This window comes from Myxine glutinosa, chromosome 10, assembly GCF_964187855.1.
Source record: "Myxine glutinosa chromosome 10, kmMyxGlut1.1, whole genome shotgun sequence".
NCBI lineage: Eukaryota > Metazoa > Chordata > Myxini > Myxiniformes > Myxinidae > Myxine > Myxine glutinosa.
Genome location: NC_136270.1, coordinates 72,698,124 through 72,715,219, shown reverse-complemented (window position 1 = coordinate 72,715,219; position 17,096 = coordinate 72,698,124). Strand labels below are relative to the sequence as shown.

Below are 17,096 nucleotides of genomic sequence, written 5' to 3'. Positions count from 1 at the left end.
TAGTCTCTGATGTCTCCTATTGTGGAATGAATGAATGAATGGAGGCCTTTAAGATATACAATTAGGTTCTCGTTCATCGTATGGTCCATGGGCATGTATGATCAGTAAGAGTAAGGGAATTTATTCATTCAACTGTTATTTGTGATTGCTGATTTCTTGCTATCCCCTCGCCCCCCCCCCCCCCAATCCATTCTAATCCATTATGTGTTCTGGCTCTTCCAGGAGCCTCGACCTTATACACAAAATAATTAAAAGACGTACAAGACAGCAAAATCTATTTCTATGCCAGCAACTCTTTTATTGTGTCCTATTGTGTCATTCCCACAAAACTCACAACGTACATGTTTCTGTGCACCATTTCCAACCACCAACCAAGCCACCATGACTACAACCGACAATGTTAAACACTGTTCCTCACTTTATGATGCTGCATCCAAATTGGCCGAGATGGGTGCCGCAGGAATCTGACAGACACACATCCGAGATGGAGACATTCCGCCAATGGCGATATGTGCTCAGTCAGGTGGAGGGTTGTAAGGGGTCGGCGATGCATCCGTTATACTGGCTCCATGTGTTATTGAAGTAGATCGATCGATTCCAAATGGTTACTTTAGCAAATCGGATTTTGTTCTTCAATCAAAGCGGTTTGGGTATCGACAATCACGCCAATGTATCAGGGCATTGCACACAGATTGAATAGTGATTCTCAAGATAACAGATTTTTTTTTTGTAAACTTTTGAAGGAAATGGAATAAGGCAGGAGGATTGGCTGGAGGGAGTAAGCAAGACGGGAATGCTTGCATGGTAAAGGAGGGTTTTTTTAGAGCGACGGTAAAGCCTTGAAAATTGGCAAATGGCAAGTCAAAGTACATCGACTATATCAGTGCAAAGCCAAGATGGCACAAAACTACCAACAATGGAAAAGATAACCTATAATACTATGGCATGACTGACTGAACAGGGATGTTAGCGAGATCCAATTTTCACAACTGTGTCTATAAGCCAGCCAGTAACAATCAGTTTGTTTTTAAACACACATAACAGGAAGTAGAACAAAGCAATGACCTAACCACAAAAAAAAAACAATTCGGCACACGAGGGTGGGAGGGGGGAACTGTGGGACTGTCTCAAACCACAAGTACTGTACTGTACTTTGGGCCACTTGTACCCAAAAATAGCAATTAAAAATAATGTAATATTTGATTGTTTTTTTTTTAAATAGCCAAATTGGTGCAAACAATCAGGGGGTGGGGGGGAGGGGAGGTGGGGGTTCTCCCCAAGGAGTTACTCATGATAAAGTTCAAAAAGGCCACACCAATTCACCAGGCAGGTAGCCACGACGCAATGGTGGGGGGGGGGGGGGGGGGGCTACAGCATTGAGATTAAAATCAAAATATATTTTTTATCAGTGGCCATAAACCAAAGAATACGCGCGCACGAAAAATAAAACAAATCCCACATTCATTAATGAATGCCATCCCACCCCACCGTCCCAGAACTTTGAAGCTTCCAACAATCCTTCCTCCCCTCTGCTTCCCCCCCCTCCCCCCCACCCCCCAAGAAAAACCAGACAAACTCAACCATCCCTCTTCTGATAAAGCAAGTATAAATCCACCCCATGATCCCCCAAAGAACTGCCATTTCTGAATCCCCAATAGGAATGCATTCCTTAAGGAAACCCAGAGGCCCCTCCCACAACACCTTTCACTTTCCGGTCTCCAGAAGAATTGAAAAAAAATTCAAACCCAAGAAGATCTTGTGGTCTCCCAACCAACCCATTCTCACCCTCACCCCACCCCCACTAAATAATTTCCTTATTCAAGTGACTTGTGCAAACACACCTCATCTTCAAATCGAACTCTAAACCATCAGCCCAACCCCAACGCCCTCTCTTTTCACATTTCACATCTGGTTTCTCAAACCAAACCGGCCCCAAACCTCACATCCCTTTGCATCTATCTCCTCTTCACATAAACTTTGAGATGTTGAGGCTGAGGTTCAGAGTGCCGAGTGCAGAGATCGGGCCACACTTCCTGTGGCCCCTCAGCTAGGTGCTGTGCAACGGAATCACAAACTTGCAGCCAAAGGGCGGATGGTACAGAATTCCGACTTCCTGGAAGATGCTTTCCGGGATTCCAAGATCGCACAAATACACCCGACCGGCGCCTTCCCCCAGCGCCAACGGCAGCCCCAGTGCCAAGGACCACTTCGATTGTAGCCCCCCAGGTGTGGCGGAGCCAGAAGCCGGCGGGTCTATCGTGAGTACGGGGGCACGGCTACCTCCTGCCCATGCGACCACCGAGCGGTACCAGGGCTGTTCTCGCTGTGCTGCATAAGTATTTGTACAGTCCAGACAGTTCACAAGCAAGTCCATGGGTCCTGTGGGTAAACCTGCACAAGAGAGATCAAAATGTGTTAAAAGGTTGAGTAATCCACGAGACTCAATTAAGCACCATATATACAAATACAGAATGAGAAGAAAATGTACATCATTGGTACGGCTGATCATTTCCTTACAATTCACGCATATACTCCCTTACCTGCATGTTGAGACGTGCATGTAGCTGTTGTGCCCTGCAACAGCCGCAGCTCTGCCGCAATAACAGGTGGGGACTTGGTGCAGTTAGGGAGGTACACCAAAACAGACACACCATGGTTGGCCAAATGACGGGCACAAGCAAAACCCTGTGCTCCCTGTTCGTGCGCACCACATAACACCACGACGGAGGGACGCTGGTGCGAATTCTTGGGGTCCAGCCTGTGACAAATGGGGCTTGCATTAGGCAGAGAGTGGAGGAGGCAATGAATCGATAAAGAACAAAGGGCAAGTTGTGAAAGTACCAGATACCTGCTGGAGCCACCAAGAAGCATAAGTGCCATCTGGCTAGCACAGATCCCAACCACCTCCATACGACGCTCCAATGTGAGGCCCCCACGCTCAGCTGCCGCCAGTAACTGCCGATGCAACTCCGGGGTCACTGCAGGCACCACCAGCCCGGTGTCTACCAGGGCAACAGACATGGGTTGGTGACGTCAACAAACGAGGTGTCGGTGTCATTGTGTATTGGCACTAGAGATATTGGTAGCTGTTTTCGTGACTGTGATAGGGAGGCTTAGTCCACCAAACCGACGCAGGTAGCTTAGTGAAAAGGAGAGTAGTTGCCCCCACCCCACCATCATTTCCCCATTACCTGTGCAGTACTCCATCTTGCTCTGCTCTGGAACCGATATCTGCCTAAAAACTGCAGGCTGCGGCTCCAGGATATTCTCATCGTGACGGTACTTCACACGCTGTGCAACTCCATTGCATTTCTCATGTGATGCAATTTCCTGTCCGTGCAAAGGCAAAGAGAGAGGGAGAGAGGGAGAGAGGGAGAGAGGGAGGAGCACCAAAGGTCATTTTCATTGTGACAAAGGTTAACTTGCCTGTTGTTTGTAGCCTTTATGACGTCATTAAAACTTGCAAGTTTCTTGCTTGGAATGAATAATTTTTCAATTTCTTATGACTGCCAGAAAGGATTAGCTCACTAAAAAGATTATCTCGCTCCTCAGGAAAAATTCAGAGCTAAAGTTCTGCTAAAATAAAGGTTCGTTTTCCAATCCACGTTCAAAATACGACATTCAATTGAAATAAAGTTGTTCCTCGATCATAAACTGACGTTTGTGGCCAGAGACAGACAGACAGACTGACCCAATCGCTTAACCTCACTTTTTGCTTCGCACTCGTGGGGTAACAACAATAGTTGGTACAAATAATGCAATGGCCCGCAAGTTTCCCTCCAAGTCCCATTTTACACCCAAAGTGATGCAGCCAACAATGGTTTTTTTTTAAACGTTCAGAAGTGAAGCTGTATTTCAAGCTCCATTTGTTCTTGTGGTACCCTCGCGACCCAGATTACCATATGTAACTACAACGCTTTAAGAATCGTGTCCTATATTGCTCGACACATGTTCTGGACACAAAAGGATGTGCAAGAACAGCAGTATACCTGGAAGACTGCGGCCTTGTCAAAAAGTGCCAGGTTCCCCTCAAAATCAAACTCTGTGTCCAGAAGATTATCGAGGTCATCTGCAAAACAGTCATCGGACTTGTCGCGACCGCGGCAGACACCACCTCGGTTGCCGGCCTTCCTTGGGGTACCCGCACCAGGGAAGCGAGTGGTGGACGACCCTGGGAACATCAAACGAAGGCTCTCAATTATGTCTTGCTGCAAAAAAAAACAAAACAGGACAGTTGGCTGCAATAATTTCAAAAGGCACCAGCCAGAAGCAGTTTAACTCGTCATACCCTCACCAGATAACGACACAACTGCGAGCGCGTAAAGTTTAATACCCTGAATAAACACAATTCTCTTCACAATAATCACGTCAATGAACTTTCATTAATGTCGCTTTCGTCACAAACACTCGATTCCATTTTGTCCCTTAAACCAATGATCATCATTAGAAGGTATTTATGCCTCTCAAGTATATCCTGAGAATTAGGACAAGACTACAATACAACAGGCAGTCTTTAGAGAACCAGTGTGACTCCCACTATTTCATACAACAACCCTACAATCAAATACTATGACACCACGTACACGAGTTGTGCCGTCGACGAATGGCCTTGTTGAGTGCCCCTGAACAACCGTCAGTTGATGTGTCTGTGGTAGCACTTTGAGCGTGACAGCCCTGCTCCTTCTGCTGCGGAGAGCAAGAGCCTCTTTGGACACTTCTTTCTCCATGCCTGGATGTGAGGAAAACACATACTGCAAAGTGGTGCATTTACAAACATCAAACATGTATTCCCAAACCTCTTGTATTCCATTCTGCTGTTGTTGATAACGTTTCACTGATCATCCCTTTTTTCGTATGCAGTACAAGGCTACAGAGTAGCATCATTGGCTGAGGGAGAGGCTGTGCTGCTGATTCAGTGCCCTCTGTAGGTTAGGACCGGAATTTGTAATTTCTTCAGGATGCCGGCGAGATAGTTTGTCTACTCTTCATGAAGGACCCTGACGAGGTCCGATGTCTGATGTCCGCAGACACGAAAGACACCGCACTTAGAATATAAGCCATTTAATGTTAGAGTACACGTGTTGGGAGAAGGACATCAGCTCAAATTTTGGGATTTTAACTTCCACCAACTAATGTCGGCAGACGAGACGCCCAGGTTAACGTCCATCCGAGGGACGGCACACACATTGATGAATCACCTTGCCTGTGAAACACCGAGAAGACAGTTTATAACTGGGTCAGGATTCAAACCCAGGCTATACGGCTTAGAGGCGAGTGTGCGTACCTCTAGGCCATCCTGCAAGCCGACTCATCAAGCCAATACCCAAACACTTAATTCTTCCTTATGTCTACACATTTTGCCCACACAAATCTCCAATCTCCTTTCCCAAAGTGGAATACACAATATAATCACCTTTTGGGAATGGGCTGTGGAGTAGTCTGCCAGGCTCCCTCTTCTGCTTTGGTCTTCAGCATTTGCATCACTGGTCCACCTGAATCACCAGGCCCAGATCCTCTTCGCCCCGTGACACAGTTCAATTCTTCACAGCATGGAGATATCCCATTCCGCTGGGAATGTTTCTGTGACTGCGCTCGGCTTTGTGACTGCATCTGCAAGGACACCTCTGCTCGAGCTCGTGCCTGTGCCTTCATCTGCCCTTGAGGCATTTCCAGGATCTTCAAATCCTTAATGTCAGTGGCACTGGATGCAGCCAAATAAAGGGATAGAAAGATAAAAATGGGGGGTAGTGGGTAGAGGTCGGACAGACTGAGCAACGCAGGTAGAGATCAGACACACTGAGCAACACAGGTAGAGGTAAGACAGATCGAGCAACATAGGTAGAGGTCAGACAGACCGAGCAACACAGGTAGAGGTCAGACAGACCGAGCAACACAGTGTTGAGGCTCAACAACAACAACAACAACAACAACTCCCGCAGTTGAAATTCGGCAAACAACAAGTCGGGCCTGGAGCGGAAGTGCCTTTTTTTCCTCTGTCTGCCATTTTGCATGCGAGCGTGCAAACCGCCATTTTTCTCCCTTTGTATTTTCTTTTGAGTATTTGCTCATTCTGCGGGTGTGAACACTTGGTACGTTATTATCCTACTGTGAAAATGCCTCTCTAACGTTTTAATCATTTACATTCTTCGTGGTTGTTTATTTGCAATTTGTTGCTCGATAGTTCCATACTACTTGTATGAATTAATATATTTTCTGTATGATTTGTTCATTCCAGAATAAAATGGCATTCTTTGGCAAGGTTGTCGTCACGTTCTTGTTCATACACTCGCCGGTGTGGTACAGGTCACCAAGTGCCTGTACATTGTTTTATTCAAGTGGCTGTACTTCCTTTTCTTCATCGAACTGGTCACCTCCTCGAACCTTGCCGGCCAACAATGGATGAGTGCTTGGACTCGGCGATTCCTACAAGTCAACGGCAAAGACAAAGACAAACGTCCGTGATGTTGGAAGCTGAAGAAGTGTACACGGAAAAATTACATGCTGCGAAGATGGCACGTGTGGGACAACTAAGTGCCGTTACCCACGTGCACGGATCTATCAAAACTCTTGTGGATAATGTAGAGAACGCTGCAATGGTAAGATAACTCCTTGTCCAGTATGACAAGATGTGGAGCAAATTTGGAGATGCACATAATACTTACATGACATAAAGCCCCTGTCACACATAGGCGGATTTGTCGGCGACTCCTGGCGACTGAAAAAAATCGCCACCACCCGCCGACAATCGTAATGAAACCGTAATGGACGGTCTTCTGTAGTCGTGGTTATCCTCCCCAGGTCTGCTGCAGTCGGCAAGAGCCGCAAAGGGGCCAAATATATTTTTAAATGTTTAAAAACGGCGCGCTCAGTCGTCCTCAAAAAAAATCCGCCATGCTGTCGTGATGGAACCGCCATGCTGTCGTCGGTATCCGTAATAAGACCGTAAAGCAGCCGCAACCCAGTCGCTCATAGTCTTCCGCAATCGCCCCACCAGCTAGCACGGCAGAGATACGAATGCCATACGGCCTTCCTGCGGCATCTTTCCGACTACGGGCCGACACTGTTGCGGCTGCATATCGACTACAGAAGAACTGTCACGTCTCCCCTGCGGCTATGGGAGACTGACGACGACAGCAGTAGGACTAGTGGCGGCCGAGTTACGGCCATTGGCGACAGAGATACGACTGCCTGGCGACTGCATTACGACATACCACGATTTTCTGGCCAGGTATAAATAGGGGTGGACATTTCAGCTCACTGCAGTATGTTCTATGGTCAAGGTCTACCAAGGGTCTCTCTACCAACATCTATCATGGATGATGAACATAGGATGAAGCTGGTCCTTCTGAATGACTTGGCAGCACTGGACCAAGATATTGCTGTGAATGACCTACTGCTGGCTCACGCTGAGGAGCAGCATCAAGAAAGAGGACAACGGAGGGAGAGAAGACATTGGGTGAGGCCATGGCTCCTGCGACGACCAGCTCGAGGGCAGTATGAGCAGCTCATGATAGAGCTCAGGGGCGAAGACGTGCAGGGCTACAAGAACTTCACCAGGATGGAGCCAGCTCCCCTGCCTGGATGGACTCCCCTGCCGGCTCCATTCCATGGCAAGACAGGATGGTGTGAGGGTCTCAGTGGAGTGAGGTCCTGTGGTGCGGACAAGGATATGGCTTTATTGTTTGGACTTGGGACTTTTGGGAACTTTATTTTTGGGACTTTGGTCCTTTGGAAACTTTATTTATGGGACTTGGGACCAGTGCAAATAATTTGTTGGACATCATTTCCATTCTCTCTCCTGCAGAAAAGTTTGATTACATTACATTACAATGATACATCTTTATTAACTTTCTTATTGTACATCAAACATCTTTATGCTTCATGTCATACATCATTGAAATGAATAAAGTGAAATGTAAAATAGAGAAATAAAGATTAAAAAAAAAAAAAGCAAAATAGAAACACTGTAACGGTAGCTTTAGCCGTCTGATGAGTGCCTGTAGCGAGGACGAAACAGTGATTTTTGAAATTTATATTTAGTACAAACAAATTTATTTGTTCATATTAAATACAAATTTGTTCATAGCACAAGTATCCAATAAATGAATCACAATGTTCATAGCACAAGTATCCAATAGCACAGCACAAGTATCCAATAGCATGATGACATGATGACGACAGCTTCAAATACACAAAACTGTACCCTGTCTACGAGCAAAGAGCCTTGTGTGAATCGTCTCCAATCGCCGGCGGTCTTATTGCAGTCTTGCGGACGTCGGAGTAAACCGCCATCCGGGCCCAATGCAGTCGCCGCGATCCGCCATCAGTCGGATTCTAGCCGCCAGACTGTCCCCACGCTGCCGCCGTGCATCCGCAATGCAGTCGTCGTCGATCTTCAACAGTCGCCATCCCACTCGGGGTGAGGTCAGTGCTTCGTCGCAATGCAGTCGCAATGTGGCCACCTGCAGTCGCCATACTGCCGCCTGACCATATTTGACCGCCCAAAATCGCCAATAGTCGCCGAAAAATCTTGATCGCCGGCAGTCACCAGTAGTCGCCAAAATATCCGCCTATGTGTGACAGGGGCTTTAGTGTGAAGGATGAAAGTGAAGACCAGGTGAATGCTTGTCAGAAGTATAGCCAGCTGAGCCAGGAAAAGGCAGTTTTCAACGAAAGTGTTGACAATTATCTTCCAAATGCAGTTACCTGTTTTAACTGGCAGATTATGAAGGACCTAGGATCACAGGCTAGTCCAGCAACGCTGCTGCACACCAGTCGGAGCTACCTCCAGAAACAGCACATCCAGCTCAACAGTCCGGTTTCGACAGGCCAAAGCTATGAAAGCTCGATTATCTCTTCGACTGGCAGAACAGGATAAACGAAGAAGAATTGAGGCAGAAATGAAGATCTTTGCACTTGAAAGAAAACAAAGGGAAATTGCAAGGCAGCGAGAAATGGGGAGAGAAGAGCTGGAGGGAATCAAGAAGCTGAAGTCTCTCAAAATGCAAGCCGAAAGTGAATTGGCACAGGCCAGGAACAAGGCCGCTCTTATGGATCTGGAGGCCCAACTTGCTCAACAAATGGAAGAAGAGGTGGAAGACGGTCATGGTCTCACCTTGCAAGACACTGATGCCGCAAACCCACGATTATGAGTCACGGCAGCTCATGAACCAGATTTTGGACACCCATACCAGCATACATTCACCTGTGCCCGATGCAGATCCGAACGGACAAGCATCAACATTACACTTTATGCGTCCAATAACAAATGATATTCCATTATCAGCGACGCCCTCAGCCCCCCTGTATGCAGGATATGATATTGCTCCAAAAACAATCTTCTCACATTAGGTTCCACCAATCAGACATTCTTCCAGTGGGCCCTTCTGCCTTTGCACCAGAGACATTCCGAACACCAATCTCTGCTATTGTTACGGGTTCGGCCCTCGTTATGGTTGTGGTTATCATTGTTGGTTCTCGATATTATGCTTATTGTGACTTAAGGGAAATGGTTGTGGTGGTTAAAAGATTTAAAAGCGCTCCTGGTAAAATGTGGCCGGAAATCCGGATCGTGACCGGGAGAGGTGGAGCGAAGAGAAAGAGGCGAGAGGACATCGCAAAGAGACGTGGTTGTTGAAGCTCCGGCCCGAGCGTTCAACATACAGTGCGAGGAAACTTTGCGTCCTTGAGGGGAAGTTCGGGCGATACGAAATATCGCCGGAGTGCGGGGAGCCTGTGTCGTCGGGTATTCTCATTGAGGTTCCGGAGGATCCGGGCCTCAAACCCCGGGTTGGAGTGAAAGCCATCAGCCATCTTCGCCACGCGAGCAACCTGCAGTGAACCGGTTTTTTGTCGTGTCGGTTGGGCATTATTCCCCGGTGGTTTGCCGGGGACGGCTGTGCCAGAAAGGGGCACATGAGGATTACACAGAGGCTCGCGGATGGAACCGCAACGTGTATGTCGGAGCACGTCTTTGTGAGGTTCCTTTCCACCGCTGTGTGGCTGGGTGCTGAGCATGTGACCTCGGGGTCGTTTCACTCGCCTACGCCTCAAATGACCATCGGGCCTCGACTCCCCGATCGCGGGAGCGCACAGAGACATTGGGACTTCGCCTTGGAGGGGTGCAGAGACATTGGGGGAGGTGCCGTGAGTGTGGGGTTAAGGGGCTTGACAAGGATATCATCGTAAGATTTGAAAGTAGGGGTGATTGCCCCCCATTGTTGTATGGCTCTTTGTGTGTGATTTATAATATATTATTTATTATGGCTTTATTTATAATTAATAATATATAATATATATATATTATAACATAATATAATATATATTTATAATATATTTATAATATATTATAACATATAATATATTATATATATTATTATTCTGCTGTCTCAACAATGGATGGAGGTCCTCAATGCCAAACAGGAAATTAGAGCCGTCTCCCTCGACATATCACGTGCCTTCGATACGGTCTGGCACCCCGCTCTGCTCACCAAACTCTCCTCCTTTGGTATCCATGGAAATCTCCACGCATGGCTGGCAGACTTCCTCTCTCGTTGTAGTTAACGTGTGGCCCTGAATGGGTTTCTCACATCTCCTCTTCCTGTTCAGGCTGGAGTTCCCCAAGGCAGTGTTCTGGGCCCTGTGCTTTTTCTGGTCTTCATCAATGATCTCTCTGACTCTCTTGAAAATCCTCTATCTCTTTGCTGATGACTCCACTCTCTGCCGCTCCATTCCTCATCCCTCAGATCGGCAGTCTGCAGCCTCCTCACTCTCTGCAGACCTGGACAAAATCACAGACTGGGCAAACAAGTGGAACATGTCTTTCAATCCTGACAAATCTCACACTCTTACGATGTCTCTCCGAAAAGACCGACTGGACAACCCTCCCGTCTACTTTCTGAATAATCCTCTCCAAGAAGTTCTGTCACTCAAGCTTTTGGGTCTCACTATCTGCCATGATCTTTCGTGGGAAAACCACATTTCCAAGCTGGCCTCCAAAGCCAGTCGCCGACTGGGCATCCTCCGTCGTGCGAAGTCCTTCCTTGGCACACCTGAGCTCCTCAACACATAAAAGGCTTTCATCCGCAGCTCAATGGAATACTGCTCTCCCCTCTGGGCTGGTGCTCCTGCCTCACACCTGGCTCGTCTTCACGCTGTTGAAACCAAAGCGTTCAGAATCATTGGAATCTCCCGCGATGACGCTATCTCCGAGGGCCTTTCACTTACTCACCGCAGGCAGGTTGGTGGTCTTTCCATCTTCTACCGACTCCTGTCCGGCCTTGCTCCCCCAGCTCTCTCTGGGCTCTGTCCCCCAAATATTCCTGCAGGTCGCACAAGATCTGCCTGCAAACCTCTTATGGTTAAACTCCCAAAATCAAGACTCTCTGCTCACCTTCACTCCTTCATTCCTCTTTTCTCCCACCTCTGGAACAAACTCCCTCACTCTCTTCAATCCCACTCCTCCCTCCAGGTCTTTAAAACGGCTGTTCACCACCATCTCTTATCTTCCCCAATCCAAATCCTTGATCTTTTCTACCCCCACAAATTTCACCCCAAATCCACTTTTTTGAGGTGACTTTTGTAGTCTTTCCTGGAAGTCCTTGGTGTCCTTGCGTTTTATACCTATCCTGCCTCCCCCACATTCCCGATGTCCCTGCCCTCAAATGTTGTGTTTGTGTGCTTCCTCCCCTTCTCTCCCCATCTCGTCGACCGCTCCCATTTTTATATACTTTGTTTACTTGTTTGTTTGATTTGTTTGTTTGATAAATCTTAGCTCTTTCACGAGCCTAGACTCTGTATCCAAAAAAAATAAAAATTGTTTGTTTATAACCTGGTGTGGTTGCATTATTGATTTGACTGTTTCATTTGCTGGTTCCATTGAGGGTTTCATTATTTGCTGGATTTCAACCAAGGATAACATATCTTTCTGCCGGGGACCCTCTCGGGGTTCGGAGGTCCACCGAGACCAGAGGTAAGGGGGGGACCCCGTAACACTATACCCCTTCATACAGACCCAACAGACCATATCATCCCAACTGTAGGAATCGGGCTGAGTGAATCTCTACCAAGGGTCCCACATGTAGCAACTACCCTATTGGGGATTTTAACTAGTGATAGTTGCTACAGAACCTGTAGCAACTACCATTAACACCGACACCATCTGCCCCATCTACATATAAGGAAGTGCTGGCCAGCGTTGCGACAGCCATGAGAGAGATTTCGCTGACAACAAAAACTGGCTTTCAACCAGGATTTACCCCCATTACAACTTGAGAAGTTTTGTGGAGCACCAGACCTGTTCCCTCTCTTTCGTCGATGATTTCAGCACCACATAATGTCGCGGAAGAACCGAGATGACAAATACAAGAAGACACACCTACTAGAATTCCTTGGTGGCGAGGCAAAGGAGGCGGTTGCTGGCCTTGAGACCTTGGATGGCGGTGGAGGAGATATATGGCCAATCGTGTATGGCCGTGCACTCCTTGGTCAGCAAGTTAATCAAAGGACCAGCTATACCTAATGGTGACAAAGCCTCATTGAGGTTTGCTGATCAAACCACTACGGCACTGGCAACGTTAAGAGCTATGGATTGCTTGAGCGAGGTCAATCAAGGAAACATGGTGGAGCGACTGCCGAGACACCTACGGGACAATTTCGCCCATCTCTCTCATCATTTGGAGAGAAGGGCCAACAATTCCCTACCTTCGCTGACTTTGTCAAGTTCATCAACAAATGGGCGGCTATAGCGAATCACCCTGTCAACAACAAATTCATGGAGTCAAGCCCTGCTGATTCAGTGAAGCTAAAAAGGTTGGAATTCAAAACTGATTCAACAAGACCTACAACGATGGCTATAATTAACAACCAAGCCATCATAACAGATTACCGGAGACAGCTTTACCTTGAAAGGAGAGGGAAGTCGAGAGCCTATCTCTGCTGTTCCCGGAGTCATCCTCTGCACATGTGTGATGTATTCAAGGCTAAAACCCTTCAAGATAAATTAGAATTTGTACGTATCAAAGCCCTGTGCCGGAATTGTTTGAAGGACACACCTGTCATCCAGTTTGGGGTTGTCGTGAAGCACGTGGCTGGAATATGCCCCAGCTCTTTCAGATGCAAGATACCTGGATGTAGTGCTCCCCATCACACAGTATTGCACATCCCTGAATTACAGCCCAGAGCCACCAACAGGTCCACAGAAGGCCATATCTCTGAGTCCGAAGCAAATGGTCCTACTACCTCTTGTGGTACTGCTGCTGCTGAAGGTTCAGGAACAGTACTTCTTCTAGTCATACCGCTACGAGTGGTTGCTCAAAATAAGAATACCACCACCACATATGCGATGCTCGGCTCAGGATCTGAGATTACGGTAATAGACCGCTCCTTATTCAAGCAGTTGGACTTGAGAGGGATGTCAGATTGCATGGTTCTTTCTGCATTAAGTAAATGTGATGAACAACATGAAGGAGAAAGAATCAGCCTTGCTGTGGAGTCGCTTATAGATGATGAACCACGTCACTTGGCATTATGCCACGTATGGTCAGAAAAGGACTTGCGAATTCCCTTACGTCACCTTACGCACGTTATTAGGAACAAGAGGCACTGGCCTCACCTGCAAGGCATTCCACTACCTGAGGATGACCAAAAGAAGATTTCTATGATAATCAGCACCTTGATCTTTTCTACCCCTGCAAATTCACCCCAGATCCACTTTTTTGAAATACCAACTTCTTTCCTGGAAGTCCTCGCAGTGTCCAAGTGTTTTATACCTCTCCCCCCCCCCCCCCCTCACCCCCTTCCCTTGCCTCCTCCCCCCAAGCCCTCTCCCTCCCACAGATCTCCCAATGTCCCTGCTCTCAAATGTTGTGTTTATGTGCTTCCCCCTCTCTCTCCCCATCTTGTATACCGTTCCCCTTATTATATGTTTTATGTGTCTGATTTTTGTGTGATTAATGTTAGCTCCTTCGAGACTCGATCTTGTATACAAAAAAAAAAAAAAAAAAAATGTTCCTGAGGCGTTTATCCCGGTGGGCCATGTGACCCAATAGCCATCCGGTCCTGCCTTGGATTTTCTTTTCATGGCTGTGTAGAGTTGGAACCAAAACGACAATGCTATGATGTTCACCACATTCACACAACGGATGGCATCACCCTTAACGAGCAGGTGGAGGAATTCCAGAAAGTAGAGTCCTTTGGCATTAAGGATCCCTGCCATGGCCTAATGTCTGTCGAGGACAAGCGTGCCACAAAGACAATCGAAGACACGATTACAATGGTTGATAGATTACAATAGATGATTACAATGGACTGTGTATACACCCCAGGAACATGGAAAAATAGAATTAGACTTCGGTTCGATCCCGAAATTCAGCATTCAGTCGCTGAACTTTTACGAAGTAATAATATAAATAACGAAGCCCTGGGAATGTTCTCTCCTCTCCTTCCCTCTCTCATTCTCCCCTCTCCTTTGCCGTGCCCAACAGTCAACACATTCAAAAGGGCTGTTGGAATAAATTTTGCCGATTTTCTCAACTTTGGCTGAAACTGAGACTTGAACCATCCTCACGACTGTGATGGTGAATTGGAGTGGCCTTTGAAAATGCATTTCGTTCTATAAACGGTAACTTTCATTGAATTTTCTTCCCGTTTTTTTTGAAAACGAGTCACGATTCTTTTATATATCTCAGCATTTTCCTGTCTGTTATTTTAGGCGATTCAGCCTTGAGAACTCGTGCGGAAAAAAACAAAAACATCGATGGCAGTTTAAACAGGATTACCTTTACTTCCGTATAATAATGATGAATGAAATAAGAATGAATAAATATCTGTCGGCAATTTCCCATCTGTGGCAATATATGAACGAAGCTATCCTTGAAAATGAATTTCGTTCTATAAACGAAAACTTTCATCGGATTTTATTCCCGTTTTTTTTCAACTGAGTCGAAAACCATGTTCGTGACTGTGAAAAACGAAATGAGATATCGAATTAGAGTCGAAATAAAACTGTGAGAGGGCAAGACACCACGGGCCTAACAAAACAGGTCTCAAAGCTATGCGAGTAAATAAAATGGTGGATATTTATTTTTGAATCCACTTCCAGAATTGGTGGAGCTACTCTCTCAACAGAGGAAGCCACACCCCCGGACAGACGTTTGACAGACAGAATCACCTACGGAGAATATAATATAGATACCTGTGCAGTGTCTGTGCTGTGTTGTCACTGAACTACTCCTTCAAGCTTTTGTGAAATCGTACCAAACTTCTGGTATGCACATATCTCTCCCGTGGGTATGGCATAAGGGAATAGTTTTTTGAGCATTTTTGAAACATTTAATTTTTTGATTTTTTTCTTCTTTTTTCAACTTAAATCTTCAACTACAATTGTGGACGTGTGTGACATGGACTGACAACAAAAATGTAATATCACATATATTACAAATATATTGGTGCAAAATAATTATTTGTATTACGATTGGTGTAAACCATGACAAAACAGCAACTCAGGTACATCTATCTATATATCTGGGCAGGGTCCGTGTTGTCACTGAACTACTCCCTCAAACTTTTGTTTCCGTGGTTGTGAAGTGTTTTAAATAACGTGGTGGTGATGCATTTTGAATTACATGGTGGCGAGATGTAATCGTCCCAAACTTCCAGTCTGCACCTACCCCTCCCGTATGTATGTGCTGAGGGGTCTTTCTTGAATTTCGTTTTTCCAATCTAAATCTTCAACCTAAATTGCTGATAAAAATGTAATATCACAAACACTACAAATACATTTGTGCAAAATAATTGTTTGTATTATGATTGGTGTAAAACATGACAACACAGCAACTCAGGTACAGTCATTAGCCTCAGCCAAAAAAAGCCCGTTCCTCATTAACGACGCTTGGTGAGGCGAGCGCAGCGAGCCGAGCATATATATATATATATATATATATATATATATACATATATATACATACATATATATATATATATATATATACATATATATATATATATATATATACATATATATATATATATATATATACATACATATATATATATATATATATATACATACATATATATATATATATATATATACATACATATATATATATATATATATATACATACATATATATATATATATATATATATACATATATATACATATATATATATACATACATATATATATATATATATATATATACATATATATACATATATATATATACATATATATACATATATATATATACATATATATACATATATATACATATATATATATACATATATATACATATATATACATATATATATATATATATACATATATATATATATATACATATATATATATATATATACATATATATATATATATACATATATATATATATATATACATATATATATATATATATACATATATATATATATATACATATATATACATATATATATATATATACATATATATATATATATATACATATATATATACATATATATATATATACACATATATATATATATACATACATATATATATACATATATATATATATACACAATATATATATATATACATATATATATATATATATATATATATACATATATATATATATATATATACATACATATATATATATATATATACATACATATATATATATATATATATATATATACATACATATATATATATATATATACATATATATATATACATACATATATATATATATATATACATATATATATATACATACATATATATATATATATATATATATATATATACATATATATATATACATACATATATATATATATATATACATACATATATATATATATATATATATATATATATACATACATATATATATATATATATATATATATACATACATATATATATATATATATATATATATACATACATATATATATATATATATATATATATATATACATATATATATATATATATATAGTATATATATATATACTATATATATATATATATATATATATATATATACTATATATATATATATATGTATATATATATATATATATATATATATATA

General features: G+C 43.6%; 1 protein-coding gene across 2 annotated transcripts in view; it reads right to left on the bottom strand.

Annotated features, from left to right (window-relative positions):
- Window positions 1-273: 273 nt before the first annotated feature.
- EDC3 (enhancer of mRNA decapping 3) overlaps window positions 274-17,096 on the bottom strand; it is a 19,519-nt gene continuing 2,696 nt past the window's right edge. The window contains exons 3-9 of one of the 2 annotated variants that reach the window (XM_068126781.2): window positions 5,414-5,701; window positions 4,584-4,729; window positions 3,990-4,171; window positions 3,192-3,330; window positions 2,849-3,002; window positions 2,541-2,758; window positions 274-2,391 (exon numbers count right to left, since the gene is read on the bottom strand). In XM_068126781.2, the coding sequence (XP_067982882.2) occupies window positions 2,048-2,391; window positions 2,541-2,758; window positions 2,849-3,002; window positions 3,192-3,330; window positions 3,990-4,171; window positions 4,584-4,729; window positions 5,414-5,701 (1,471 nt within the window). In that variant the 3' untranslated portion in view covers window positions 274-2,047. The remainder of the gene's footprint in view (window positions 2,392-2,540; window positions 2,759-2,848; window positions 3,003-3,191; window positions 3,331-3,989; window positions 4,172-4,583; window positions 4,730-5,413; window positions 5,702-17,096) is intronic. The other variant, XM_068126782.2, reaches the window with a different exon arrangement.